General features: G+C 44.7%; 2 protein-coding genes across 2 annotated transcripts in view; both read right to left on the bottom strand.

The window, feature by feature from the left end:
- The window catches only part of LAMP1 (lysosomal associated membrane protein 1), a 127720-nt gene that overhangs the window by 72021 nt on the left and 29294 nt on the right, over nucleotides 1–26405 (bottom strand). The window lies entirely within an intron of this gene.
- CUL4A (cullin 4A) overlaps nucleotides 1–26405 on the bottom strand; it is a 55933-nt gene that overhangs the window by 1352 nt on the left and 28176 nt on the right. Inside the window, exons 10-19 of the mRNA XM_050767060.1 lie at nucleotides 22882–23000; nucleotides 19401–19593; nucleotides 18042–18146; nucleotides 17729–17839; nucleotides 17551–17636; nucleotides 16705–16812; nucleotides 10066–10179; nucleotides 7892–7997; nucleotides 7569–7741; nucleotides 2269–2421 (exon numbers count right to left, since the gene is read on the bottom strand). Coding sequence (XP_050623017.1) covers nucleotides 2269–2421; nucleotides 7569–7741; nucleotides 7892–7997; nucleotides 10066–10179; nucleotides 16705–16812; nucleotides 17551–17636; nucleotides 17729–17839; nucleotides 18042–18146; nucleotides 19401–19593; nucleotides 22882–23000 — 1268 coding nt within the window. The remainder of the gene's footprint in view (nucleotides 1–2268; nucleotides 2422–7568; nucleotides 7742–7891; nucleotides 7998–10065; nucleotides 10180–16704; nucleotides 16813–17550; nucleotides 17637–17728; nucleotides 17840–18041; nucleotides 18147–19400; nucleotides 19594–22881; nucleotides 23001–26405) is intronic.

The following is a 26405-nucleotide window of genomic DNA, read 5'->3' as shown; positions in this document are numbered from 1 at the left end:
CAGTAAGAGCACATAAGCAAGGCAGACCCGATCACAACACATTTTTGTTTTTAGAAAGGAAAATCTCATCATGTCTTCTTGGGACACTTTTATCCTTTGTAAGGATGCTTCTGCCTAAGTACCGTATTTTATTTTATTTTATTTATTTTGAGATGGGGTCTCATTTTGCTGCCCAGGCTGGAGTGCAGTGGTGTGATCTCAGCTCACTGCAGCCTCCACCTCCTGGACTCAAGCAATCTTCGTGCTTCAGCCTCCCCAGTAGCTGGCACCACGGGCTGCACACCACCAGGCCTGGCTAACTTTATTTTTTGTAGAGAAGGGGTCTTATTATGTTGTCCAGGCTGGTCTCAAATTCCTGGGCTCAATCAATCCGCCTGCCTCAGCTGCCGAAGTGCTGGGGTCACTGACGTGAGGCAGTGTACCCAGCCTGTATTTTCACTCTTATGTATTTATATTGTTATTGCCATGCCATGTCTATGTAAGTGAAACTACAATCCCAAGTGTTCCTGCACTAAAAGTAGGTGACTGAGTAGACGAATCCACAGCCATAGCTCGTCTCTGCCCAGAGGGAACAGCCACTCCAGCTCTGCTATATTAGGAAGCAAATCTGTGTGAACACTTATGTGCAAGGCTCTCCCTATACAAGGGAGACCCTCTATTTTCCAAACAAACTTAACCTTCTATTCAGCCGTAAGCCACACATTTTACAAGATGTGGCTGAGGCTGGCGTAGTGGCTCACGCCTGTAATCCCAGCACTTTGGGAAGCCGAGGCAGGCGGATCACGAGGTCAGGAATTTGAGACCAGCCTGACCACATGGGGAAACCCCCTCTCTACTAAAAATACAAATTCAGCCGGGTGTGGTGGCAGGTGCCTGTAATCCCAGCTACTCAGGAGGCTGAGGCAGGAGAATTGCTTGAACCTGGGAGGCGGAGGTTACAGTGAGCCGAGATCGCGCCACTGCACTCCATCCTGGGGGACAGCAAGACTCCGTCTCAAAAAAAAAAAAGATGTGGCTGAAAACCCAACTAACCATGACAGCAGAGCGGGCGCCCTGGTTGGCCACACTCCACCCTTGCTCGCCTTCCGCTTTGCACTGAGCCTGGTTTTTTGCAGTGGGAGGAAGGGGCAGTTTCCCTGACGGTGCTCTGGAGCTGTGCAGGGCCCTGAGGACGGCACCTCACCTCTGCAGGGAAGGGGGCAAATGCGGGCTGATGGACAGTGGCGCTTCCACCAGACTCTTAAGTGTTCGACTATTTAGGGCATCTCAACTTTATTCCCTTGACAGAATGGGAGGCTCAAACTGCACAACATGGAATCTGGGGACTTTCCCTCCAAAGCAGGTGTGGCTGGTCCAGTTCCTGAGAGGCCAGGCGTCATCAGAGTTCAGTATTTCCTGGGTTGATAAATACGTGTAAAAAACATTTCATAATACTTTCCCGGCTTATCCTGCATCTCACACATAGTAGGACAGTAAATCTCAGTTCTGAAAACACAACGTGGGTTGACAGGCCTGGGCTGACTTTCATAAGCAATAGCAACAGTGGACTATTACTACCATGGTGGAAAACGCGGTATAGCCTGTAAACGCTGAATAAATTAGTTATTGTTATCATTTCTCTAAAATATTGTGACGTACCCCTGACAGCTACTACTATGAGAAAAGTGTTCGGCTTTCCATGTCCCATCTACCTCTTCTCTTCCTGAAAATATGAAGAAGCACGCGCCATCCCTGGGAAGGACAGTTTCAGGGTTCTATCATTTCTTTTTTTTTTTTTTTTGAGACGGAGTCTCGCTCTGTCGCCCAGGCTGGAGTGCAGTGGCCGGATCTCAGCTCACTGCAAGCTCCGCCTCCCGGGTTCACGCCATTCTCCTGCCTCAGCCTCCCAAGGAGCTGGGACCACAGGCGCCTGCCACCTCGCCCGGCTACTTTTTTTTTTGTAGTTTTAGTAGAGACGGGGTTTCACTGTGTTCGCCAGGATAGTCTCGATCTCCTGACCTCATGATCCGCCCGTCTCGGCCTCCCAAAGTGCTGGGATTACAGGCTTGAGCCACCGCGCCCGGCCGGGTTCTATCATTTCTACAGCAGTGATGAACAACACCTGGAATAAAGAGCTTCACATTTGCCAGTTTTTTACATTCAGTGTATACACGAATGATCATGAATAATGCAGGTCAAATGATAGGACTGAACATAGTGAGAATTAAACATGCTTTGTCACTTGTTTAGCAAATACTACAAATTTAATTATGCTAATGTTACATTTACCTTTACTGGAAATTTCAGCTGATTATATAATTCAGAAACTAGAAGATTATGACCAAGAGTCTTTCTCATCTTCATTATTCTGACGATAGCAGCATCAATCTGATATTGTCTATCCTGAAACACTCTCTCAGTGGTGCTAACTTGTTCCTCAACCTGTACAAAAAACAAAAAAAAAAGTTAAGTGTAAAGATACATTTTCTTTTTATTTTTTTTTTGAGACGGAGTCTCACTAAGTCGTCTGAGCTAGAGTGCAATGGCATGATCTCGGCTCACTGCAACCTCCGCCTCCTGGGATCAAGCGATTCTCTCGCCTCAGCCTCCCGAGTAGCTGGGATTACAGGTACCCACTGTCATGCCTGGCTACTTTTTGTATTTTTGTAGAGGCAGGGTTTCACTATGTTGGCCAGGCTGGTTTTGAACTCCTGACCTCAGGGGATCCGCCCACCTTGGCCTCCCAAAGTGCTGGGATTACAGGCATGAGCCACCACGCCTGGTCTGTATTTCAATATTAATGATTTGATGTTACCAAATTTGATGAGAAATGTTTTTCTGATGCAAAGAAAGGTCAGACATTGGATGAATCCTACTTTATTAAGCATGTTTATTTGTTCTAGTAAAATGTACATTCCCAGAATAGCAAAACTCCAAAACCAAAACTTGAAAAATATTTTTAGAAGTTATTTTCCTTATAAGAAAGCTGTAACAACTCTATGTATGATGTAGATTAAAACTAGCAGCACAGTAAACAAAACAAAGCATAATGACCACCAGGATATACTCCAGAAATGTAAGTGTTGATCAACATTAGGAAATCTGTGAATATAAGTGAGAGCATTGTAACAGCTGAAAGGTTAGATTATATGACCATCTAGATAGATGCTGAAAAGGCATGCTAAAATTGAAAATTGATTTTTTGATTTAAAACAAATATTAGCATACAAGGATGAATAAAAAAGGAAAGAATCTGAACATGATAAAACATGGTTATCAGAAACAAACAGCAAATACTAAAGACAACTTAATCTTAGTCAAATAGGAACCTGATGGGGATCTGCAGTTGAAATGAAGGTTGGCGGAAGGTCCATGCATACATATGAGGCAAGTATGCTTCAGGATGGGAGAGACTCCAAGCTTTCACCACATTTTCAACAGGATCCATGACCCCCAAAAAGTTAATACCCTCTGAACTAGAGATAAAATTAGGAAGCTTAGCAGTACTGCTATTCCTTAAAAACATTAGAGGTTCTAACTATGCAATACAAGTACAGACTAAAGAGGTATATCGAAAAGGTGCAGAAAAAACGATCATTATTTGTAGCTGAGCTGGAAAATCCAAGAAAATCAAGAGAAAAACTTTCAAAGCTAAAGAGTTTTGTAAAGTGGCTGGAAATAAAATACATATACAAAGACAAATAGCATTAATACACACATTCTGATAAAAACCATCAGAAATGTAAAGAAAAAAGGTCCCCTTTATAAGGTATCAGCATTTCATTAGACTGTCTTGCTTAAAACTCTAGTGGTTTTCCAAATGCTTCACAGGTCTGAGCCATCTTCAGAGGGTCCGGCTGTGGCTGCCTGATCAGGCCTGTGTGGCTCAGCTTCCCCTTTTGGCAATGACGCTGCAGCCAGAGGCCTTCTTTCAGTTCCTGAGCAAAGCTAGTCACTTATTCAGGAAAGCGTTCGCTGACGACAGTATTTAATTAGACTCTCCTGCACTTCTCTATCCTAACATTTTCCTCCACTTTTACAAGTTAGTCAATGTCTGTGATCCTCTGCTACCTCTCTGCTGGAAAAGACAGAACACTCCTAGAAACAAAGACTTATTCTTTATTGTTAATGGATGAATTCTCAGTGCTTCAGAGGACCTGGGCCACCACAGATGATCAATAAGTTATTTGTTGAATGAACGAAAATTTATGACTAGCAAGAAATATGCAAGACTTACAGAAGAAAACTAGGAAGTTCTGAGAAAGAGAAAACATTTGTATATATTTATATATATACACATATGTATGAATCAGAAGATTTAATATGACAAAGATAAAACCTCTGCAAATTAATTTAATGCAATATGGATTAAAAATGTCAATGTTCTTATTTGGGGGAGTAAAGGCATGATATAATTATTGTGAAGTTCACTGGAAGAATAAAGTTATAGGAACAGCTACATTAATTAAAAGAACTTGGTGCCAGGCATGGTGGCTCACGGCTGTAATCCCAGCAATTTGGGGGGTCAATGTAGGAGGATTGCTTGAGCCCAGGAGTTCAAGACCAGCCTGGGTAAGATGGCAAGGCCTCATCTCTACAAAAAATACAAAAAATTAGCTGGGCACGGTGGCACATGCCTGAGGCTGAGGTGGAAGGATCGCTTGAGCCCAAGAGGTTGAGGCTGCAATGAGCTATGATCACACCACTGCACACCAGCCTGGGCGACACTGTCTCAAAAAACAAAACAAAACAAATGGCTGGCTATGAAATAGATACAGAATTTATAGAAGAGAATTGAGAAACTGACCTATATGAATTTGATACATAATAAGGTGATAATTCAAATAACGTGCAAGGATGATATTTCAAATTTGGTTTTGGAAAGGATGGGGGTAATTAAACTGTTTTCAGATACTAAAATAATTTCTGCAACATGAAAATAAAGATTTAAATGTAAAAACTTCTAGAAAAATAACATAGTAGAAATGTTTTTTAAAAATCTGGTTAAGGGAATTTCTCTCTTAGGTCTGTGATATGGTTTTGAATATGTGTCCCCTCCAAATCTCATGCTGAAATGTGGTCTCCAGTGTTAGAGATGGGGCCTGGTGGGAGGTGACTGGGACATGGGGGCAGGTCCCACGAATGGCTTGGGCCGCCCTCCTCGGTAGTGAGATCTGGTTATTTAAACATGTTGGGCACCTCCCTCCTTGTTCTTGCTCATGCTTTTGCCATGTGAGACACCTGCTCCCCTTGCACCTTCCGCCATGATTAGAAACTTCCTGAGGCCTCATTAGAAGCTGAGGTGATGCTGGTGCCATGCTTCCCACAGCCTGCCGAACCCTGAGCCAATTAAACTTCTCTTCTTTATAAATTACCCAGTTTCAGGTACTTCCTTATAGCAATACAAGAATGGCCTAATACAGCATTACACGTTAAGTCAGAAACCATAAAAGAAAAGGAGACTATATTTGAGAACTTAAAAACTGTTATGTGAAAAAAACCCCACTAAGAACAACAAAATTATCTGTCAAAAATGACAATGCAGGCTGGCCATGGTGGCTCACGCCTGTAATCTCAGCACCTTGGGGGGCCATGGGTGACTCACCTGAGGTCAGGAGTTTGAGACCAGCCTGGCCAACACGGTAAAACCCCATCTCTACTAAAAATATGAAACCTAGCTGAGTGTGGTGGCACGTGCCTATAGTCCCAGCTACTCGAGAGGCTGAGACAGGAGAATCGCTTGAACCTGGGAGACGGAGGTTGCAGTGAGCCGAGATTGTACCACTGCACTCCAGCCTGGACGACAGAGTGAAACTCCAAAAAAAAAAAAAAAAAAAAAGGAACAAAGCATTAATATCCTTAATATATAAAGAAAACCACCTAATCCGTAAGAGAAAGAACACTATAACAAATGTACATGACTTGAAGAGCAATTAAAAAAAGAAAAATACAAATGGCTAAGCATAAAAATCGACATCAACATTTATGAAGTGCTTACAGGTGTGTGGCAAACAATTCATTTAATTCTCACAACTTGAGGTAGTAGTATGTCTATTTTAAATATGAGAAATGGAGCATTAGAAAGATTATATAATTTGTATAAACTACGGAGTGGTAGAAAGATGCTGAAAGAAATCAGAAATCAAAATGAAAACGGCAACAAACGATCTCTGGGCTGCTGGGAACAGGGAGGACAGGTGGAGGTGGGGGCAGGCACTGTGCTCGGGTGAAATCTGCCAGACTTCAACTTGGAAAAGAGCAGTCAAACTAATAAAAGGACACATTATGTTACCCAGCAGCTCCAGAGCAATGATCACACTAAAGAAACCATCTAACAAGTGCACAGAAATGTCTGTGCCAGGGTGTTGAACGTAATCTTATTTTCAGGAGGGGCGGTGGAGGAATGTTAGTGCCTGTGGCTGAGGGCACTGCCAGCCCTGGTGGGTCTACACAACCAGCACTCTGCTCCTGCAACAAGTCCTGGCCAGGAGAAGACTGTGATCAGCACAAAAACTGGCTACACGAGGCCCTGACAGGCGCCATATATACAGTGACCCCAGGTGTTTTTTCTTTTGTAGAGTTGGGGGTCTCACTGCATTGCTCAGGCTGGCCTCAAACTCCCGGGCTCAAGCGACACTCTGGAGTAGCTGAGACTATGGCTGCATGCCACTGTGCCTTGCGTAGTGATCCCATTTAAAAAAAAGTTTACATATACTTACACCACAGAAAAAGGCTGTGACCACAAACAAAAAGGGCAATAGTGGTTATCTTCAGGAGAAGGAACCGAGAGACCTTCTCACTTTTGCCCACTATAAAAGTTGCACCCTCAAAGGAGTTAAAACCTGCACAGAAATGTTTATAGCAGCTTTAGTCATCATCACCAAAAGTTGGAGGCAACCAGATGTCCTTCAGTAGGTGAAGGGATAAGTTGTGATGCATCCAGACAATGGAGAATCCTTCAGTGCCAAAAGCAGAGTTACCCAGCCATGAAAAGACATGGTTAACCTTAAATGCATTCTGCTAAATAAAAGAAGCCAATCTGAAAAGGCTACACACTGTGACTCCAACTGTATGGCACTCAGGAAAGGGCAAAACTATGGTGACGGTGACAGGGTCAGGGGTTGCCAGGGGCTCAGAGGGAGACAGGGATACAGTGACAGAACGTAAGAGAGTTTTTTGGGCAATGAAACTCCTGTATGATCCTATAATGCTGTATACATAACATTATACATTTATCCAGACCCATAGAACGCACACCACCACGAGTGAACCATATCAGATTCTATTACCATAGAAAGTGTGGATAATTTTCGAAACCCTATGACCATGGGAAGTTCTGGCTTAGCACACAATTTGTCTGTGAATAGGAGTAACATTAAGTGGCTTTTTATCTGATTTTCTTTCCTACTGAGAATGTAAAGTTAATGAAAGCGACGTGAAAATGAGTACTCTTATAAACATTACATAGCCCAATTAGATTATCTTAGAAATGTGCTTCAGGCCTCTAACAACAGTCAAAAACATTACTACAAAAACAAATGGCTCCTTGCTAAACACCCTATAAGTAAAAAGAAAAAGTTTATACATACAGTTTCCTTCATCTGAATTTGATTGATCTTTATTCTAAACAACTTGTGCTTGAACTCTCCATTAAAAATGAACTTGTCTCCGTCTTCCACTTCCTTTCCTTTGGGACTTTTAATCAGCACACGCGCTTTGCCACAGGCCAGGGACTGCAGCGTTCTGCGCAATTCACTATCCTCTGAAGGGGAAGCAAACGCAGAGGTTGGTTTTACATGAATGAGACTCAACAACAGTAAACAAATCATGCTACCAAGTCTATGTCTTATCTTAAAACAAACACATGCTTTAAGAACAACTCATGGAGCCATGCACTCTGCGGTTTTCATACCTATCCCCGTGGCCATTTTTATCTCCTCAAAGCTGAAGCCATCTCCCTCGTTGAACATGAGGAGCACCAGTGTCTGGAAGAGGGACACCTGGAATTCCTTCTTCCCCTGGAAGAGAAGGCCTCATCACACCTTTGAAGCTGTGCGTGTACAATCTTAGAAAAATTAGATTTTTTTTTTTTTGAGATGGAGTCTCGCTCTGTCGCCCAGGCTGGAGTGCAGTGGTGCAATCTTGACTCACTGCAAGCCCCGCCTCCCAGATTCACGCCATTCTCCTGCCTCAGCCTCCTGGGTAGCTGGGATTACAGGTGCCCACCACCTCGCCCGGCTAGTTTTTTGTATTTTTTTAGTAGAGACGGGGTTTCACCATGTTAGCCAGGATGGTCTCCATCTCCTGACCTCGTGATCTGCCCGTCTCGGCCTCCCAAAGTGCTGGGATTACAGGATTGAGCCACTGCGCCCGGGCAATGATCTCCTTTTCTATTCAGCAGTTCCTGCTGCAGCAACTTGCCACATGCCTCTGGGTCAGACCCGCGAGAGGCACGTGAGAGGTCGGGTGGCAGTCGGGGGCTCCCTCTGAGGACTCAGCCCTGACTCATCGCGAGCCCGCAACAACCCCTTCCTGCACACCTGGAGAGAGCCGCAGCTGGCGCTGCTGGTACAGACCCTGCGGAGCTCAAGTTCAACTAAAGTCAGCAAGTAAGGCAAAAACTGGGGATAACAGAAATTAACCTTCCTAATACCTTAAGGAAGAGTATATATGGTTTTCGGTATATGACTCTCTACAATAATATATATAAAGTTGGTATGTATAACTTATTTCATAATGTACAGATAAGTTTATTATTAATATAACAGCTATGAAAAATAGGAATTTTTTTTTTTTTTTTTGAGACGGAGTCTCGCTCTGTCACCCAGGCTGGAGTGCAGTGGCCGGATCTCAGCTCACTGCAAGCTCCGCCTCCCGGGTTCACGCCATTCTCCTGCCTCAGCCTCCCGAGTAGCTGGGACTACAGGCGCCTGCCACCTCGCCCGGCTAAGTTTTTGTATTTTTAGTAGAGACAGGGTTTCACTGTGTTAGCCAGGATGGTCTCGATCTCCTGACCTCGTGATCCGCCCGTCTCGGCCTCCCAAAGTGCTGGGATTACAGGCTTGAGCCACCGCGCCCGGCCAAAAAATAGGAATTTTATAACGTTTTTGCTTACTGTATGTAATTGCCCTGTTTCATGATAAGCTCTTTTCATTGATCAGTCCATTGTATGCAATCTCCCCTCTTAAATAACCACTCATAAAAACAGCACTGCAGCCGGGCCCGGTGGCTCACGCCTGTAATCCCAGCACTTTGGGAGGCCAAGGCGGGCGGATCACGAGGTCAGGAGATCGAGACCATCCCATCCTGGCCCACACAGTGATACCCTCTCTCTACTAAAAATACAAAAAACTAGCTGGGCGTGATGGCGGGCACCTGTAGTCCCAGCTACTCGGGAGGCTGAGGCAGGAGAATGGCATAAACCCGGGAGGCGGAGCTTGCAGTGAGCCGAGAATGCGCCACTGCACTCCAGCCTGGGCGACAGAGTGAGACTCCGTCTCAAAAAAAAAAAAAAAAAAAACAACAAAAAAAACCCAGCACTGCAACAACTATTCTTATTCATTAATCCGTGAAAATATCTTATTAAGATGAGTTCCTAGAGTTGAAACTAAGGCAACAATTCGGCAGTGTTGCCAAAGTTCACAATGCCAAACTGCCCTTCCAAAAGCTCACTACAGTTTGTGCTTCTTCCAGCAGTGGGCAAGAATCTGGTTTTCTCTGTTTTTTAGGCTTCATCAAATCTCTTAGTCAAAAAGTGGTATCTTACTGTATTTTACTTTGAAGCCCTTTGTTTTGCAGAGAAGTGTAATGCATCTTCATGGATATTAATTTTTTTCAATTTTGCTTTTATGAGTTGCCTCTTCACATTCTCTCTTTTTTTTTAATAGGTAAATGGTTTTCTATGGATTGGTTTCTTAAGAATTTTTATTGATTGGAATATTAACCCTTTAACTGTTATTAATTTTATTGACATATAAAAGCTAGTGAATTAAAGTGAAACACTCTTTCCTTTTTTGCTACCGAAGTCTAGTAACAATAAAAAATTCTATTAACATATTAACAATAAAAAATAAACAAAGAACTTACTTCTTTAAACTCCGCTTTTAAAACAGCATGTCCCAAAGTAGTTTGCCACTGAAGTTTTCGACCACTGTGCTTTCCAAGATAAAATGCCTTAAATACTTCCTGAAGTTTAACCATCTGTCAGGCATAGGAGAGCAACAAAATCATGCCACATGCCATCCATCTCAATAGCCCCACATTCAATGCAGAGTTTTACAACTTGTCACAGCTGAATTAAAAGGTCAGCTCTATATTCTGATACTTTCTGGATTCCATCATCTGTAAAAATATCCTCAATCCTTGCACTTTGGGGCTTCCCAGTGTCAATGAGATAATGCTTGCACTGGTGTTTCATGGTACAGACCAGCTGTATTCCGTGGTCTCTGCCCACACTCAGGCTTGCTGGGGCCAGTGGCACAGAGTGAAGACTGGAGCTGACAAGAAAAAGGTGTCTGAGGCCAGATCCTGTGTCTCAGCCCGGCCACGCCCTGCCCTGGCCTCAGCTGGTGTTCCCTGCAATGAGCGGGGCTCCTGCTTCCTCATCTGTGAAGGGTGACACCACCATCCCTTGTGCTGCACTGTGCAGGGGCTGATGGCAACTGACAAACAACTGACTTGTGCTGGCCTGCACAGAAAGGACAGCACAAGTCAGTTGTTTTTATGATTAGCTTCTGGGTGAATTTCTTTCGTTTTCTGGAACATAGGCTTGCTCTATCAGCCAGGTTGTGGTGCGATCCGAGCTCACTGCAGGCTGGACCTCCCAGGTGCAAGTGATCCACTTGCCTCAGTGTCCTGAGTAGCTGGGACTACAGGCTACAGGTACATGACACCATGCCTGTTGATTGATTTTTTTTTTTTTTTTTTTTTTTTTTTTAATAGAGACAGTTATGATGCCCAGGCTGGTCCTGAACTCCTGGTTCCAAGTGTTTCCCCTGCCTCGGCCTCCCAAAGCTCTGGAATTACACTTTGCCTGGCCTTGAGTGAATTTCTTACATTTTCCAAACTTTCTACTGATCCTTAACAATTGTGGTTGTTGCATTTTCAAGTTCCCAGCATTCAGTGCACCAGCCCTACCCACAGCCCGGATCCTGCTCCTGCTTCCTGGATGCCTCTCAGGGGCAGGCTGTGCATGACTCTCCCGTGCGCGGTGCTTTCCCTGACTTCTGCGTGCCCTTCCTGGTTCGTCATACCCTCCACTCTTCAGTTTGATCCTGTCTGGTGTCCACTGCACCTGGGCTCTCCAACGAGTCTGTGCTGCGCCCGGGAGGGTTCATCAGTTTCCGCCTCAGGAGACCATCTCTGGACAGCCCAGGGCGTGGCTCCCCCTACTCTCATCCACTCTGCAAATGCCAGTGCTCCAGGACTCGGTACCCACCTACACGCCTTGTATGAGTCCATTCTTTCACCGCTATTAAGAAATACCTGACACTGGGTAATTTATAAAGAAGGAAGGTTTAACTGGCTCACAGTTTTGCAGGCTGTACAAGTAGCTTGGCTGGGGAGGCCTCAGGAAACTTTTAATAATGGCAGAAGGCAAGGGAAAAAAGCAGGCACATCTTCACATGACCGGAGCAGGAAGAGAGAGAGAAGGGGGAGGTGCTACACACTTTTAAACAACCAGATCTCATGAGAACTCACTCACTACCATGAGCACAGCAAAGGGGAAATCTGCTTCCCACCAGGGCCTCGACCAACAGTGGGGATTACAATTCCATATGAGATTTGGGCAGGAACACAAATCCAAACCCATCGCTCCTCTCCCACACGCTCACCATCCCGTGTCTTTGGACGGCTTCCAAAGACCGTGGGACAAAGAAAGCATGAAATTCTAACCTCTGGTCTCACAGCCCTGGCCTCTGCTCCTCCCATCCCCCAGGCCCAGTTCAGCCCATCATTCCACCATCTTTCAAACCTTCTCATCCCCCCAGACTTTCACACATGTGGTTTCTTCTGCTGGATCCCATATCCCATCTTCCTCATGAAACCCACTCATGTCCAGAACTGCCTCCTCAGAGAAGCTTTCTCTGACACCGTCTTAGCTCTACCGGCCTCTGTAGCACAGAGTGAATGTGGACTCCGGACAGGGGCTCACAGGGCAGGGCTTCCGGCTCTCTGGCTCTCCACTGCGCACTGAGCGTGGCACCAGCAGGTGCTGCATAAATGCCTGCTGCTCTCTAGACTTCACGTGCCCTTTTAGTTTCTCTGTGTTTCTGTCTAAGCTGTGCCCTGTCAGAAATTCCTGCCAACCTCACCTACACCTGCTTGGCAATCTCCTGTTCATGCTTCAAAACTCAGCCCAAGAGTCACCTTTCGATGAAACCACACGTATACATCACCTGATGCACCTATTCCCCATCTTCAACAATACCAAATCCCAGGCGTGATATCATTTCATTTGTGGTATTTCTGTGTATCTCTAAAGGACGAAACTCTTTCACTCTTTCAGGAAATACATCTACTAAGGCATTACCATAGCTAAATAAAACTCAATAATGTGATAAGCCTCTTCTTTTTCTTTTTGCCTTGAGAAGTACCATGGTTTGTGATAAACCTCTTAATGCACATCTTTCCTAAAAATCATCTCCTGGGGATTCATTCCTAGGACTGGATCAGTATTAATGATGATCATTATAATCATAATGCTATCGTTTGGCTACTATGTGCCAGCTACCATTCCAGGCCCAAAATGGGTCAAAGACTGAAACATACGAGCTAAAACTATAAAACTTTTGGGAGAATACATAGTGGTATTTTATTTTCTTTTTTTGAGACAGGGTCTCGGGTCTCACTCTGCTGCCCAGGATGGAGTGCAGTGGCTCGATCAGAGCTCACTGCAGCCTTAACCTCCCAGGTTCAAGCAATCCTGTCACCTCAAACCTCTTGAGTGGCCGGGTCTGTAGGCGGGCACCACCACACGAGGCTAATTTGTCTATTTTTTGTAGAGATGGGGTTTTACCATGTTGTCTAGGCTGCTCCTAACTCCTGGGCTCAAGTGATCCTTGGCTTCCCAAAGTGCTGGGATTACAGGTGTGAGACACTGCACTCACCTCCTCAATTTTTTGTGGTCTTGATTTGGCAACAATTTCTCAGCTATGACACCAAAAGTAACAAAAGAGAAAATAAATGTGATTTTACCATAATTAAAAAATTTTATAGAAAGCACACTATCAAGAAAGTAAAAAGATAACCCACAGAATGGGAGAAAATAGTTACAAATCACAGATCTGATAAGGATCTAGCATCTGGAATACAAAGAGCTCTTATAGCTTAATAACAAGAGATAAACAGCCCAGTTAAAAAGTAGGCAAAGCACGTGAACAGACATTTCTCCAAATAAGAATACACAGACGGTCAATCAGGACATGAAATGATGCTCAACATCAACAGTCTTCAGGGAAATGCAAACCACGGCAAGAGACTAGCTCATACGGACAGGGATGGCGACAACGAAAGAGGCTGATCACAGGTGTAGGTGAGAAGGTGCGAAGCTCTCATGATTGCTAACTGGGATAAAAGCTGCTGCAACCGCTGAGGGAAACAGTCCGGCAATTCCTCAGTAACTTAAACTTCAAGTTCCTGCATGGCCCAGCAGTTCCACTCCCAGGTACATACCCCAAAAGAAGTGACCGTAGGTGTTCAAATTAAAACTTGTACACCCATGTTCACAGCAGCATCATTCACAGCGGCCAAAAGGTGGAAATAACCCAAATGCCCAATATTTGGTGAATGGAGAAACGCCATGTGACCTATCGATACACTGTGATGTTATTCAGCCAGAAAAGGAATAATGCGCTGACGTATGGTACAGCACGGATGGACTTTGAAAACAGCATGCTAAGTGGAAGAAGCCAGACACAAAAGTTCACATATTGTGTGATTCCATTTCTGTGAAGTATCGAATGTAGGCAAATCCATACAGACAGGAAGCAGAGTGGTTGCCGGGATCTGGAGGAGAGCAAATGATGTAGGCATGTCAAAGAGCAAAGAAGCCAGCGTAAGGGTGGCCCACGGACCACATATGGGACAATTTAAGCATCAAAATAAGTACAAAAATTAAGAATCCATGAGTTCATAATGATATATAGAGAGAGAAATAAATACGTAAATAAAGGGGGTGGAAAGAAGGGCTCTTCCTTAGAACGCCAACTTCTAAATACAGAGAAATGATAGAGCTGGAAAAAAGTCCCCATTCACCAAAGTAAAAATCAATTCAGGCAGGAATCGCCACACAGGTGACAGCTGGATGAGGATTAAGATGTTTACATAGTCTTGAAATGTCTCCTCACAGATTCCTTAGCGATTACAAAAGGAAAAACACTACCGATACCTTGGAGAAACCAGCTAGCACCTTATCAGAAGGATTCTATCGCATGTCACCAAGATACTGGGGCACATGGTCGTGCGCACCTCCTGCCAGGATCCTGATGGGGACACGGGGCATCTGGCTGGACTTGCCCAACCTGAACCTACTCACAAGGAGCATCAAAGACTGCCTGGGTCCTGGGCTCAGCTGGGTACCAGAAAAACACCACAAAGGACATACCTGAGACAACCAACAGAAATGGGGTGAAAGTATTACATCGGGGTGAATGTCCTCATTTGACAGGTGCTTATGTTCTTGAGAAATAGCCAGTAGAATTTTTTTTTTTTTTTGAGACGGAATCTCTCTCTGTCGCCCAGACTGGAGTGCAGTGGCGCGATCTCCACTCACTGCAAGCTCCACCTCCTGGGTTCACGCCATTCTCCTGCCTCAGCCTCCCGTGTAGCTGAGACTACAGGCACCCGCCACCGCGCCAGGCTAATTTTTGTATTTTTAGTAGAGACGGGGTTTCACCATGTTAGCTAGGATGGTCTCAATCTTCTGAGCTCGTGATCTGCCCGTCTCAGCCTCCCAAAGTGCTGGGATTACAGGCGTGAGCCACTGCGCCCGGTCAAATATTAAGGGAAAAGGGAACGGTGCAGGAGCACAAACATCTGTGGAGAGAGGAAGGGACAGCACCATGTGGCCAATGTGGAAAGCAGGCTGCCTGGCTTTCTTTGAGCAGGAGTCCTGCACATGTTCTCTAAGTCTGGCTAGGATGCCTCAGAAGCAAGGTCTCTCACTCACCTTCTCCCACCCCACCACCTTCTCCACCAAAGTTCTCCTGGAATGAGAACTCCTCTTCCCCAAGGCAGGACAGAGAAAACTCAAACCCCTCTTGCCCAAAGCCAGCCATAAAGCCTGGAGATACTACTCTATCCTTCTCCTGCCCTTCTGTGTAGGATCTGGACATTAAGAAGTTCTCTGACCTACCTTGCTGATAGTTAAGTCATAAGATGTCGTTCCAGATGTGTCTTGCCTACACCTGAGAGGAAAGAGCACTGCCCAGTGAGGACAAGAAGAATCTGGACAGACAGGCCTTACTGGTTTCCCCACTACTCTACTACTGTTAGATGGTACCCTTCTGTCCACATTGGTAAGAGTCTGGGTGTCTGTTCCCTCTAAGTCTCACGGTGAACTGTGATCCACAGTGTTGGAGGTGGGGCCTGGTGGGTGGTGTTTGGGTCATGGGGGTGGATCCCACATGAATGGCCTGGCGCCCTCCCTGCGGTAATGAGTTCCCATGAGATCTGATTGTTAAGGAGTCTGGGACATTCCCTCACTGCCTGTTACGCCCTCTCTCCAGCCTACTCCCCCTTTGCCTTCAACCTTGAGTGAAAGCTTCCTGGGACCTCATCAGAAGTTGCGCAGACACGGGGGCCATGCTTGTACAGCCTGCAGAACTGTAAGCCAATGACACCTCTTTTCTTTACAAATTACCCAGCCTCAGGTAACTCCTTTATAGCAATGCAAAACAGACTAACCCACCTATTTCTACATGGCTGCCCATTCTTTATCAACCCTAAGTATAACAACGGACAGTCTTCCCTGGGTCTTTGGTCGTCACTTCTGAAGCCTGCTGTGTTAAATAAAACTTAGATTAATTTGTTATGGTTTTCTCCTAATTTGTCTTTTGTTAAAGGAGCATTGGCCATGACCCTTATGACTGGTAAGAAAAGGAATCACACTGTCCAACCACTGTAGCTGTGAGTCTTTCTTCCCTTCTCAGCTGAGGAAATCATTATTCAGCTTGACTTGAGATCAGGCTTAAGGGACGCCTTTTCCAGGAAGTCTTCCATGATTCCAGGCTGGTCTCAGCCCTTCCCTCTCCCTGGTATTACAATGAACGGTGCATGTATTGTATCTCCTGCTGATTTTCACTTCGCTGAGCACAGAATTCTACCTCCCGTGTGCAAACTCTCCACTAAAGGGCTTAGTGTAGCTAAAGTAGTGGCTGACAAGGAAAGTCCTAAATAATGCCGTTCCTAAGACTTCAGCACTGTCTACAATGGAAAGAAAGAACAACTAGACAAGAACTGCAGCTCAACAAGCCATAACTTCCAAAACGAGTGCCTGTGCTCATGGGCCCCGCAGGTCAGCAGGTGGACACAGGCCGCACTGGGAGGAGACACAGAGGGCGACAAAAGTTGTCACTTTCTAATGCGGATATACGAGCACTTTTGATTTCGGACTGAGTGGGCTATTTTTAAAAACTCCCTATTAAACAATTCTTGAAGGCGACATATCTGTGCTTGGTAAGGGCATGACAGCGGGAGCAGGCAGCACGCCTTCCGCACACTTACTTCTGGGGTTAAGTGCACTTCCATGGGCGTGTACGTTGGCCAGTAGCCCATTGTGAGTATGTTCACTGTGAGGTCTATAGGGCCTGAGTCACTCTGATTCTGCATATGCTAAAAACAGAGAAATCCAAGACAACCGTTTTGAGAAAGTAATAAAACATAATTAACCTAAGACAAAATAAACCGTGTAATTTTCAATATAAAGTTTCAGCTGCGTCAGAATTTATCTCAGTCCCCAGAATGTATTCCGTGAAATCCAATGCCTCACTGGGACTGCCTTTTTCCCTTCTTCAGGTGTCACCACCAGACTCACTGAAATCAAATTCTTGCCACACATTTAGAGCTTCTTTTTCTTCTCCTTTTAAAATTTACTTGAGAAACATTAATAGTGTAATTTTTTTCTTACACAGTTTCGAGTGAGATTCATTTTTTCTATCTAATCTATTGAATTTACCTACTTTATCTATTTATCTACTTATGACAAGGTACTGCTATCTCTATCTGTCTATGTGCGTACTTATCTATCCACCCATTCACGACAAGGTCTCACTCTGCTGCCCAGGCTGGAATGCAGTGGTGCAGTCACGGCTCACTGCGGCCTCAAATTCCTGGGCTCAAGTCATCTTCTCACCTTCAGCCTCACCCCAGTAGCTAGGACTACCTGCTCATTCGAAACATTTTTCTTTTGTAGAGACAGGGTCTCGCTATGTTGATCAGGGTAGTTTTGAACTTCTGGCCTCAAGAAAGCCTCTTGCCTCTGCCTCCCAAAGTGCTGGGGTTACAGGCATGAGCCACCACATAAACAGATACTCTTAAAAAAGCTGCTTTACCTGAAGAAACACGACTCACCTGCTTAAAATGAACCATGATGTCCTTCGAAAGCTCCATGTCCTTGAACATGCCTTCCAGCTTGCTGGTGAAGGCTGCACCACACTCTGGACACAGCGAAGGAGGGAGTGAGATCAGGGCAACACACAGGACAGCAACCGTCAGTTAGAGGGGAGAAGCCCAGGCCCCACACACTTACCATGCTTGAGCTTTGACAACATAGACTTTTCAGCATCGACTGAGGCACTTTTCCCAACAAGGAGTCTTTTTGCCAAATCTTTTTTATAAAATGCTTCAAAGACATCTTTACCTATTTATAACCAGATGAGAATAATCAAGACATCAGAGAGGTGATAAGCAAATGTTAAACTTCAACTGCTGAAAACCCTTAAAAGAGTTCATTCTAATGCAAACTGGATCTACTGATACTGACATTCTCATGTTAAACCTCCTTTGAGAAAGCAGGGCCTGTGTTTACACCTCTTGAATACGCAGCATTTTCTGAGTCTCACCGTGGATGAACCTGAACAGGATCATGATCTTGTCCAATGTCCGCTCCAGCTCCTCGTCTGTGGCTTCTTTGTTGCCTGCTCTTAACTTTGAATCCACATGCTTTGCTGTGAGCATAAATATAGTAAACACTCTAAATCAGAAAAAAGAGCATCTTCAATTTCTATAAGCAACAATGTACAGGAACATTCTGGAACCTTCCCAAAATGACTATAAGACAAAAAAGCAAATATCTGATTTTCTAAGATAAGTATTTCTCAAGTCACGTGAAAGTAAATACTTCCCAAAATTTTAACAAAGCCAGGACTGAATGTTTAAAGCATCATTAAATATCTTTCTTATCTCTAAATGCAATCTCTGAATTTCAAAATAAAATGGGTTCAGTAAACACATGCTCAGGTTTCAGGACGTGACTGCCCTGGACGCTGGAGTGCCCATTTCTAGGATCTGGTGTCATGAACTCAGAGGAGACTTTCTCAAAGAGAAAGACTTTCTCAGGGCATCCAAGGCAGCAACGCAGGGTAAAAGCATTTCTACTCGGGCTTCCTGTTTCTGAGGCTGCACAAGCCATCGTAAGGTGGTTCGGGAGGGAGGATCAAAGTGCCCACGTGATGGCGGAACTCACGACTTCCAGAAGCCCAAATTCCCAAGAGCTCAACATTCCTTTTCTTTAGAGAAACCACAATGATACAGAGGTACAAAAGTCAAAGCAAACTGCCTCCTGAATTCCTTCTGTTGCGTTTGTTAGTTTTTTTCTTTTCAAAATTTTGTAACAGAATATTTTGAACACACAGAAACGTAGACAACTGCACAATAAGCTCCATGTTCCATCTTCCACTTCAGCAGTAATCAACAATCTAGTATCATCTATTACAGTTCTCTTTGCCCCCTTTCTCCTTCAAATTAAAAAATTTTACTGACTAAAGAAAGCCTATGAGAAAGCCCATGAATTCTGAAATACATTTTGATATTATTGTGAAAAAATTGTACAACTTAAAAATAGTATTTTAAAATATGCTATCTTTTGAGATCTCATCTGGTTTTATCCTATTTTAATACTGATTAGAGGATACAAAGATGGTGATCTCCCTTCTTTGGCGAAGTCAAGCGTCACTTCTTTTCTAAATTCCTACTTCATTTTCCCTTAAGGAAATGCCCTCCTCCACCCATGCATGCAGGTGTGTCAGTTTTTAAACGTGTGTCCTAATAAGACTTGATAAAAACGTTTTCCACACACCCCTTGAGCAGCTTGAACATTTTGGTTGATTGTGCCTTATTTTCCCACATTAAAAAATTGTCTAGAAATGGGTGAGACCGTCTCAAAAAAAAAAAAAAAAAAAAAAAAGAAAATATTTTTCTACCGATTAGTTCTGCAGGCTTGTTGGGTCTCTTATTAATGAACGTCTCAAAGGACTCCTTCATCAGGTTGACGAACCGCTCGTTCTTCTGGAAGCAGACCTCGATCACGTGGTCCACCTTGTCCTTGAAGTCCAACAGGTCTTGGACCATGTCTTTATCTTTCTCAGGATTGATGACGATCGCTGTCCCAAAAGTCTACAAAAGCAAATCAATACCAACTCAGCAATACGTTTATAATACCAAACAATATTTTCTCCTGCTATCATATAATCAGGATAGTTTAATATAAATTACTCTTAGTAGTAAGCAATAACTTTAAAAGTTTCACAAATTGAATTCACATCTCAAAAATTAAGTGAATATACTTTTTGATTTATTTTTTGAGGCAGGGCCTCACTCTGTAGCCAAGGCTGGAGTGCGGTGGTACAATCACGGTTCACCGCAGCCTCGACCTCCCAAGCTCAAGCAATCCTCCCACCTCAGCCTCCTGAGTAGTTGGTGCTACAGGCTCAGGTCAGCACATCTGGCCAATCTTTTTAAAGTTTTGTAGAGACGCGGTCATGCTGCCCAGGCTGGTCTCGAACTCCTGGCCTCAAGCAACCCTCCCACTGTGATTTCCCGAAGTGCTGGGTTTACAGGCACGAGCCCTGTGCTTGATGTGAATATACAATTAAACACATTATTAATGCCTTGTTTTTACGATTCTGTTTCTGAGAGAACTTACAAATGACTGGGAAAATGTCCATTGCTTTTAAAAGAATGTTTATGTGTAAGTTCCTCCAAGACAAGGTAATTCTTGTTAATTAAATATACCTCTTGGGACTTCTTAGCTACAGTTTTCTTTCTCCATCACTTCAAATAATGAAAAGCTCATTTTTTAAGTTTGTATTTTTTTTTTATTTGAGACAGAGTCTTGCTTTGTCACCAGGCTAGAGTGCAGTGGCATGATCTTGGCTCACTGCAACCTCCTCCTGCCGCTTCAAGTGATTCTCCCAGGTAGCTGGGACTACAGGTGCACACCACTACACCCGGCAAAGTTTTGTACTTTTAGTAGAGTTGGGGGTTTCATCATGTTGGCCAGGATGGTCTCGATCTCTTGATCTCATGATCCGCCCGCCTTGGCCTCCCAAAGTGGTAGGACTGCAGGCGTGAGCCACTGCGCCCAGCCTAGTTTGTTTTTTTAATTAAAAAATGTTATATTAAACATTCCTAAAAGTGTGTGGCACTAAAAAAGTTAACTATTTGATGACATAAACTACATTTGCTCAAGAGGAACTGAATACAATCATTGGATTTAAAAAATGTGTCTCAATACAATGCACACGTGCACTCACACGTCACACACACACGAGGTAGCTGGCCGGTGGAAAGATGCCAACAGAAGGCCGGGCGCAGTGGCTCATGCCTGTAATCCCAGCACTTTGGGAGGCCGAGGTGGGTGGATCACGAGGTCCAGAATTCAAGATCAGCCTGGACAATATGGTGAAACCCCGTCTCTACTAAAAATACAAAAATTAGCTGGGTGTGGTGGCGGGAGCCTGTAATCCCAGCTACTCAGGAGGCTGAGGCAGGGAAATGCTTGAACCCAGGAGGCGGAGGTTGCAGTGAGCTGAGATCATGCCACGGCACTCCAGCCTGGATGACATAGCAAGACTCTGTCTCAAAAAAAAAAAAAAAAAAAGATGCCAACAGAAAGGGCACAGCTTTACTTTGACAACGGCATGTGGAGTTGAATGGAAACCACTATTTTGTTATAGCATAACTGCTTACTGCTGACACTCAGGGGTGACGGTCACTCACTGATTTTTATTACCCAGACTGGAAATTGCAAAGGTGAACTTTTCCTAGTTTTTTAGCACATATTCTCATCCCCTGAAGACTGTCTCACTGGCAAAAAACCTAAATCTTCAGTAGCTTTATGGCCAATTTAGTGTGACTCAGTTGTAACTTCCAATTCAACGTCGCTGTACAAGACCTTGTGGGGAGAGCTGCTAGGTGTGCCGGCTTTGCATAGCTGGACTGATACGTGACTTGAGGTCTGATTATTCCATAAAGCAGCACGTAAGCTTTCATTTATCTTTTTTAATGAAAGTGCTGCATAATAGTAAAAATAGCAAAGCAATCCCAGTATCTTTGTTTTCCATAGTTTCCTCCAATGGCAAGTTTGCAAAACTACAGAACAGTATCTCAACCGGGATACTGACACTGATAACCCCCCAGGTCTTTTTCAGATGGCCCAGTTGACTTGTAACTCATCTGGGTGTGCACATCTAGACCTCGGCCAAAACCCCAACAGTTCCTGCAGAAGGCTACCTCCTGGGGCCTTTTATAACCACACACCCCGCTCCATCCCTACACCCCAGTAACTTTTCATCTGTCCTCCATTTCCAAATTTTGCCATTTCCAGAATGTTATGCAATAACATGTTAAGTATCTGCGATTGGCTTTTTTTTTTTTCTCTCAGCGTAATTCTCTGGAAATTTTATCTATCTTTTCATTCTGGGATCTAAGAATAGTCACCAGCAAGCACACACACAGACTCCTGCTAAACGCTCACCATTTAAGCTGGAAAATTCATGCAACTGGCACATGCTGAAAACACGAGTTATCTGTGAAGGGGCCCTGATGTTTGCCTCAGTTCTCCTGTTTCTGTAAGGGGCATCTGGAGAATGGCTTCTCATTATAGAGGGTCTTCAGTAGGTTTCTTGGGCTGGGCAACACTGGCACTCTGGGCAGGCGATTCTCTGTGGTGAGGGCTGCCTCGTGCATTCAGCAGCACCCCGGGGCTGCCCAGCAGAGCAAGCAGTGCCCTCTCTGTTCAGACAGCCACAAACGTCTCCACACATCAACAAGTGTCCCCTTGGTGGGGTGATGCCCTGGGCCGAGAGCCCCTAGTCTTCAGGGAGGTCCTATGTCAGCACCGAGGGGCTGTTCTCCTGGGCAGGACACGTGAAAACTCAGGGTACTGCCCAAGAAGCCACTCTATGACGGGTTAGATTGGGCTTGTCAGGGATGCCAAAGAAATGCTTTCGAAACATGAAAGCGAAAGTTTAAGTAACAAATCCTAAATTTGGTCTGTTAAGAAATAAAGTCTATAAAGCTACCTAATATGCCAAATAGATAATAGTTCTCACTGAGCTAAGGGCATGAGGAAATCTTGTCTGACAAGCAGATTTACAAAAATGATTACTTTCAGAAAAATCATGATTTAGAATTAAACCAATATTTACGCTGATGAAGAAGAGCAAAACTGTTGATCTTTAAGTTATACTTTCTACCTGGATGGTGCTAATCACTGCTGGTGTTATCTTAAAAAGCAAATTCACACTGGTGATGGGGAAGCAGATAGAACACTACCATCCACCCTATCATCTATGATGAAAATGCCAACCGGCCCTCCAGCAGCCCAGTTCCCTTTGTCAGGAGGGGCTCTGCTCCCTGCAGGAAACGCCCGCGCCTGCGGCCTCGAAACCCCACCAGTACCTTGATGTACTCGCTCCAGTGCTGCAGCAGCGCCTGCTGCCCGCCCCTAACCCGGCTGAACAGCTGGTACATCTGCGCGAGGTCCGGCACTCTGTTCTCGTCCAGTAAGTGGTCAAGCCCTGAGATGTGCAGTACACGTCAGCAGAGTACAGCATGGGCAGCATTAACAACAATAACTCAACTAGAATACAGCGTGCAGGGTAAGAACGCCAATACACCGCTTAGAAACTGGGCGGCTCTACACATCACTGCCTGTATATGAGAAGGCTGATCTGGTTAAATATCTGAGATGGATCCTATTAGGTGAACCTCATTTTTTCTGAGTATGTTGGAAGATGTATTATTTACTTCTTCATGTCACTGAAGCCCTCTTATTTCACTAAAGTTAGCAAGTCAGAAAATCCAGTTTACACCAACTATTTAACCTGGGAGGTTCATGTTCCCAATATACTTCTAATTTAGTCCATCAGCCAGACAATGTAAAAGGACAAGCTATCAAATCTAATTTATAGTGGATTAAATTTATTCACACCTAAACTATAAGAGAAAAATATCATCAGATATTTTGAAGTATTTAACACAGCATTTAAAAAAGTTTTCAGTGTTTTAGATTTTTAATGTTTATAAGGGTTTTCTAAAACCATACCTCAATTAGAAAAACTCTCATAGATTTTCTAAATACTTGCTTTATGGTAACTATTGAGAGGCAGCCAGGTTAGAGCACAAAACAGTGAACAGTCATCCAATTCACAAAGTCTCAGATTCTGCCCACAATGGGCCCGATGTCCACACAAATGAGGTGGTTTAAAGATGTGTGCAAACATACGGTGGGGCTATAATTACAATTCTTTTTTTTTTTTTTTTTTTTTGAGACGGAGTCTCGCTCTGTCGCCTGGCTGGAGTGCAGTGGCACGATCTCGGCTCACTACAAGCTCCGCCTCCGGGGTTCACGCCATTCTCCTGCCTCAGCCTCCCGAGTAGCTGGGACTACAGGCGCCGCCACCTCGCCCGGCTAGTTTTTTTTTTTTTGTATTTTTTAGTACAGACGGGGTTTCACCGTGTTAGCCAGGATGGTCTCGATCTCCTGACCTCGTGATCCGCCCGTCTCGGCCTCCCAAAGTGCTGGGATTACAGGCTTGAGCCACCGCGCCCGGCCTACAATTCTTACCTAGAGTTCCAAATGTTTATTTCTCTCAGTTACATTCTGATCTACTGACACAAACTTTTTGTACTTTATCTTACTAAAACCCATGTCTTTTTTTTTTTTTTTTTTTTTTTTTGAGGCGGAGTCTCGCTCTGTCGCCCAGGCTGGAGTGCAGTGGCCGGATCTCAGCTCACTGCAACCTCCGCCTCCCGGGTTCACGCCATTCTCCTGCCTCAGCCTCCGGAGTAGCTGGGACCACAGGCGCCCGCCACCTCGCCCGGCTAGTTTTTTGTATTTTTTTTTTTGAGACGGAGTCTGGCTCTGTCGCCCAGGTTGGAGTGCAGTGGCGCGATCTCGGCTCACTGCAAGCTCCGCCTCCCGGGTTCCCGCCATTCTCCTGCCTCAGCCTCCTGAGTAGCTGGGACTACAGGCGCCCGCCACCGCGCCCGGCTAATTTTTTGTATTTTTAGTAGAGACGGGGTTTCACCGTGGTCTCGATCTCCTGACCTTGTGATCCGCCCGCCTCGGCCTCCCAAAGTGCTGGGATTACAGGCGTGAGCCACCGCGCCCGGCCGTTTTTTGTATTTTTTAGTAGAGACGGGGTTTCACTGGGTTAGCCAGGATGGTCTTGATCTCCTGACCTTGTGATCCGCCCGTCTTGGCCTCCCAAAGTGCTGGGATTACAGGCTTGAGCCACCACACCCGGCCCTAAAACCCATGTCTTAAGAATTCAAAAAATGTAACTTTTTAATTTTTAAAATACTTCTAATACAATTTACAGTAAGCTTTTACATATATAATTTACCATTTTCTTTAAATAATTTTGCTCAACAAAGTATGTACTGGAATAATTTATGTAAATTTCTACTATTTACTTGAAATCTTTTTTCTTTTTCTTATTTTTTGAGACGGAGTCTCGCTCTGTCGCCCAGGCTGGAGTGCAGTGGCGCGATCTCGGCTCACTGCAAGCTCTGCCTCCGGGGTTCACGCCATTCTCCTGCCTCAGCCTCCCGAGTAGCTGGGACCACAGGCGCCCGCCACCGCTCCCGGCTAGTTTTTTGTATTTTTTAGTAGAGACGGGGTTTCACCGTGTTAGCCAGGATGGTCTCGATCTCCTGACCTCGTGATCCACCCGTCTCGGCCTCCCAACGTGCTGGGATTACAGGTGTGAGCCACCGCGCCCGGCCTTTTCTTTCTTTTTTTTTTGAGCGGAGTCTTGCTCTGCCGCCCAGGCTGGAGTGCAGTGGCCGGATCTCAGCTCACTGCAAGCTCTGCCTCCTGGGTTTACGCCATTCTCCTGCCTCAGCCCCCCGAGTAGCTGGGACCACAGGCGCCGCCACCTCGCCCGGCTAATTTTTTGTATTTTTTAGTAGAGACGGGGTTTCACCGGGTTAGCTAGGATGGTCTTGATCTCCTGACCTTGTGATCCGCCCGTCTCGGCCTCCCAAAGTGCTGGGATTACAGGCTTGAGCCACCGCGCCCAGCTCTTTTTTTTTTTTCTCTTTTTTTGAGACAGGCTCTGTCGCTCTGTCACTCAGGCTTTTTTCTTTTTTTTTTTCTCTTTTTTTGAGACAGGGTCTCTAGCTCTGCCGCCCAGGCTTTTGTAGTTTTGTAGGCTCAACCTCCTGGGCCAAAGTGATCCTCCCACCTCAGCCTCCTGAGTAGTTGGTACCCTAGGCATGCACCACCTGTGGCTTTAAAAAATTTTTTAATTTTATTTTTTTGGTGGAGACAGGGTTTCTCTTTGTTGTCCAGGCTGGTCTTGAATTCCTGGGCCAAAGTGATACTTGGGCCTCCCAAAGTGCTGATGTCACAGGTATGGGCCACCATGCCTGGCCTTTTTTCTTATAAAGTGACTCCTTTCAAAAAAACGCCTGACACAAATTCTGAATGCATTTGTTTTTAGGCGGATAGGTGAAACTACACCAGCTGTGTAGGTTTCAGTACGGAATAAGCAGAAAAACCATAATCAGATTGGACCCATGGCTCTCAACTTACAAGCAATGTGATTTCAGGCACCAATATCTGGCTGTTTTAAGCCCTGGTTTTCTTATTTATAGAAAGGGGATAATGATTTCACAGAATCATTTTAAAAGATATTTACATCAAGTGTAGCTGTTTGTAACAGGAGATGCTCAATCATGTTAATTCTCCTCCCTTTTGGTTTTGTTCTGGCTGCACTTGTTTTAAGGATCTCATTAGCCATAATGCCATTATCTGACAACGTAGAACCCAAACCAGAATATATGTGAATAACATATAGGGCATTCTCAAAATTAAACTTGAAGGTTTCCAACGGCTTGAAAAAAATCTCGTATTTTCCAAATACATTAAAATGACTTTTAGAAGGTAACATTGTTTCAAACAGTAACACTGAAAT

Source organism: Macaca thibetana, chromosome 17 (genome assembly GCF_024542745.1).
Source record: "Macaca thibetana thibetana isolate TM-01 chromosome 17, ASM2454274v1, whole genome shotgun sequence".
NCBI lineage: Eukaryota > Metazoa > Chordata > Mammalia > Primates > Cercopithecidae > Macaca > Macaca thibetana.
Note: the sequence above shows the minus strand (reverse complement) of the source record. Positions and strands in the feature narration are given on the sequence as shown.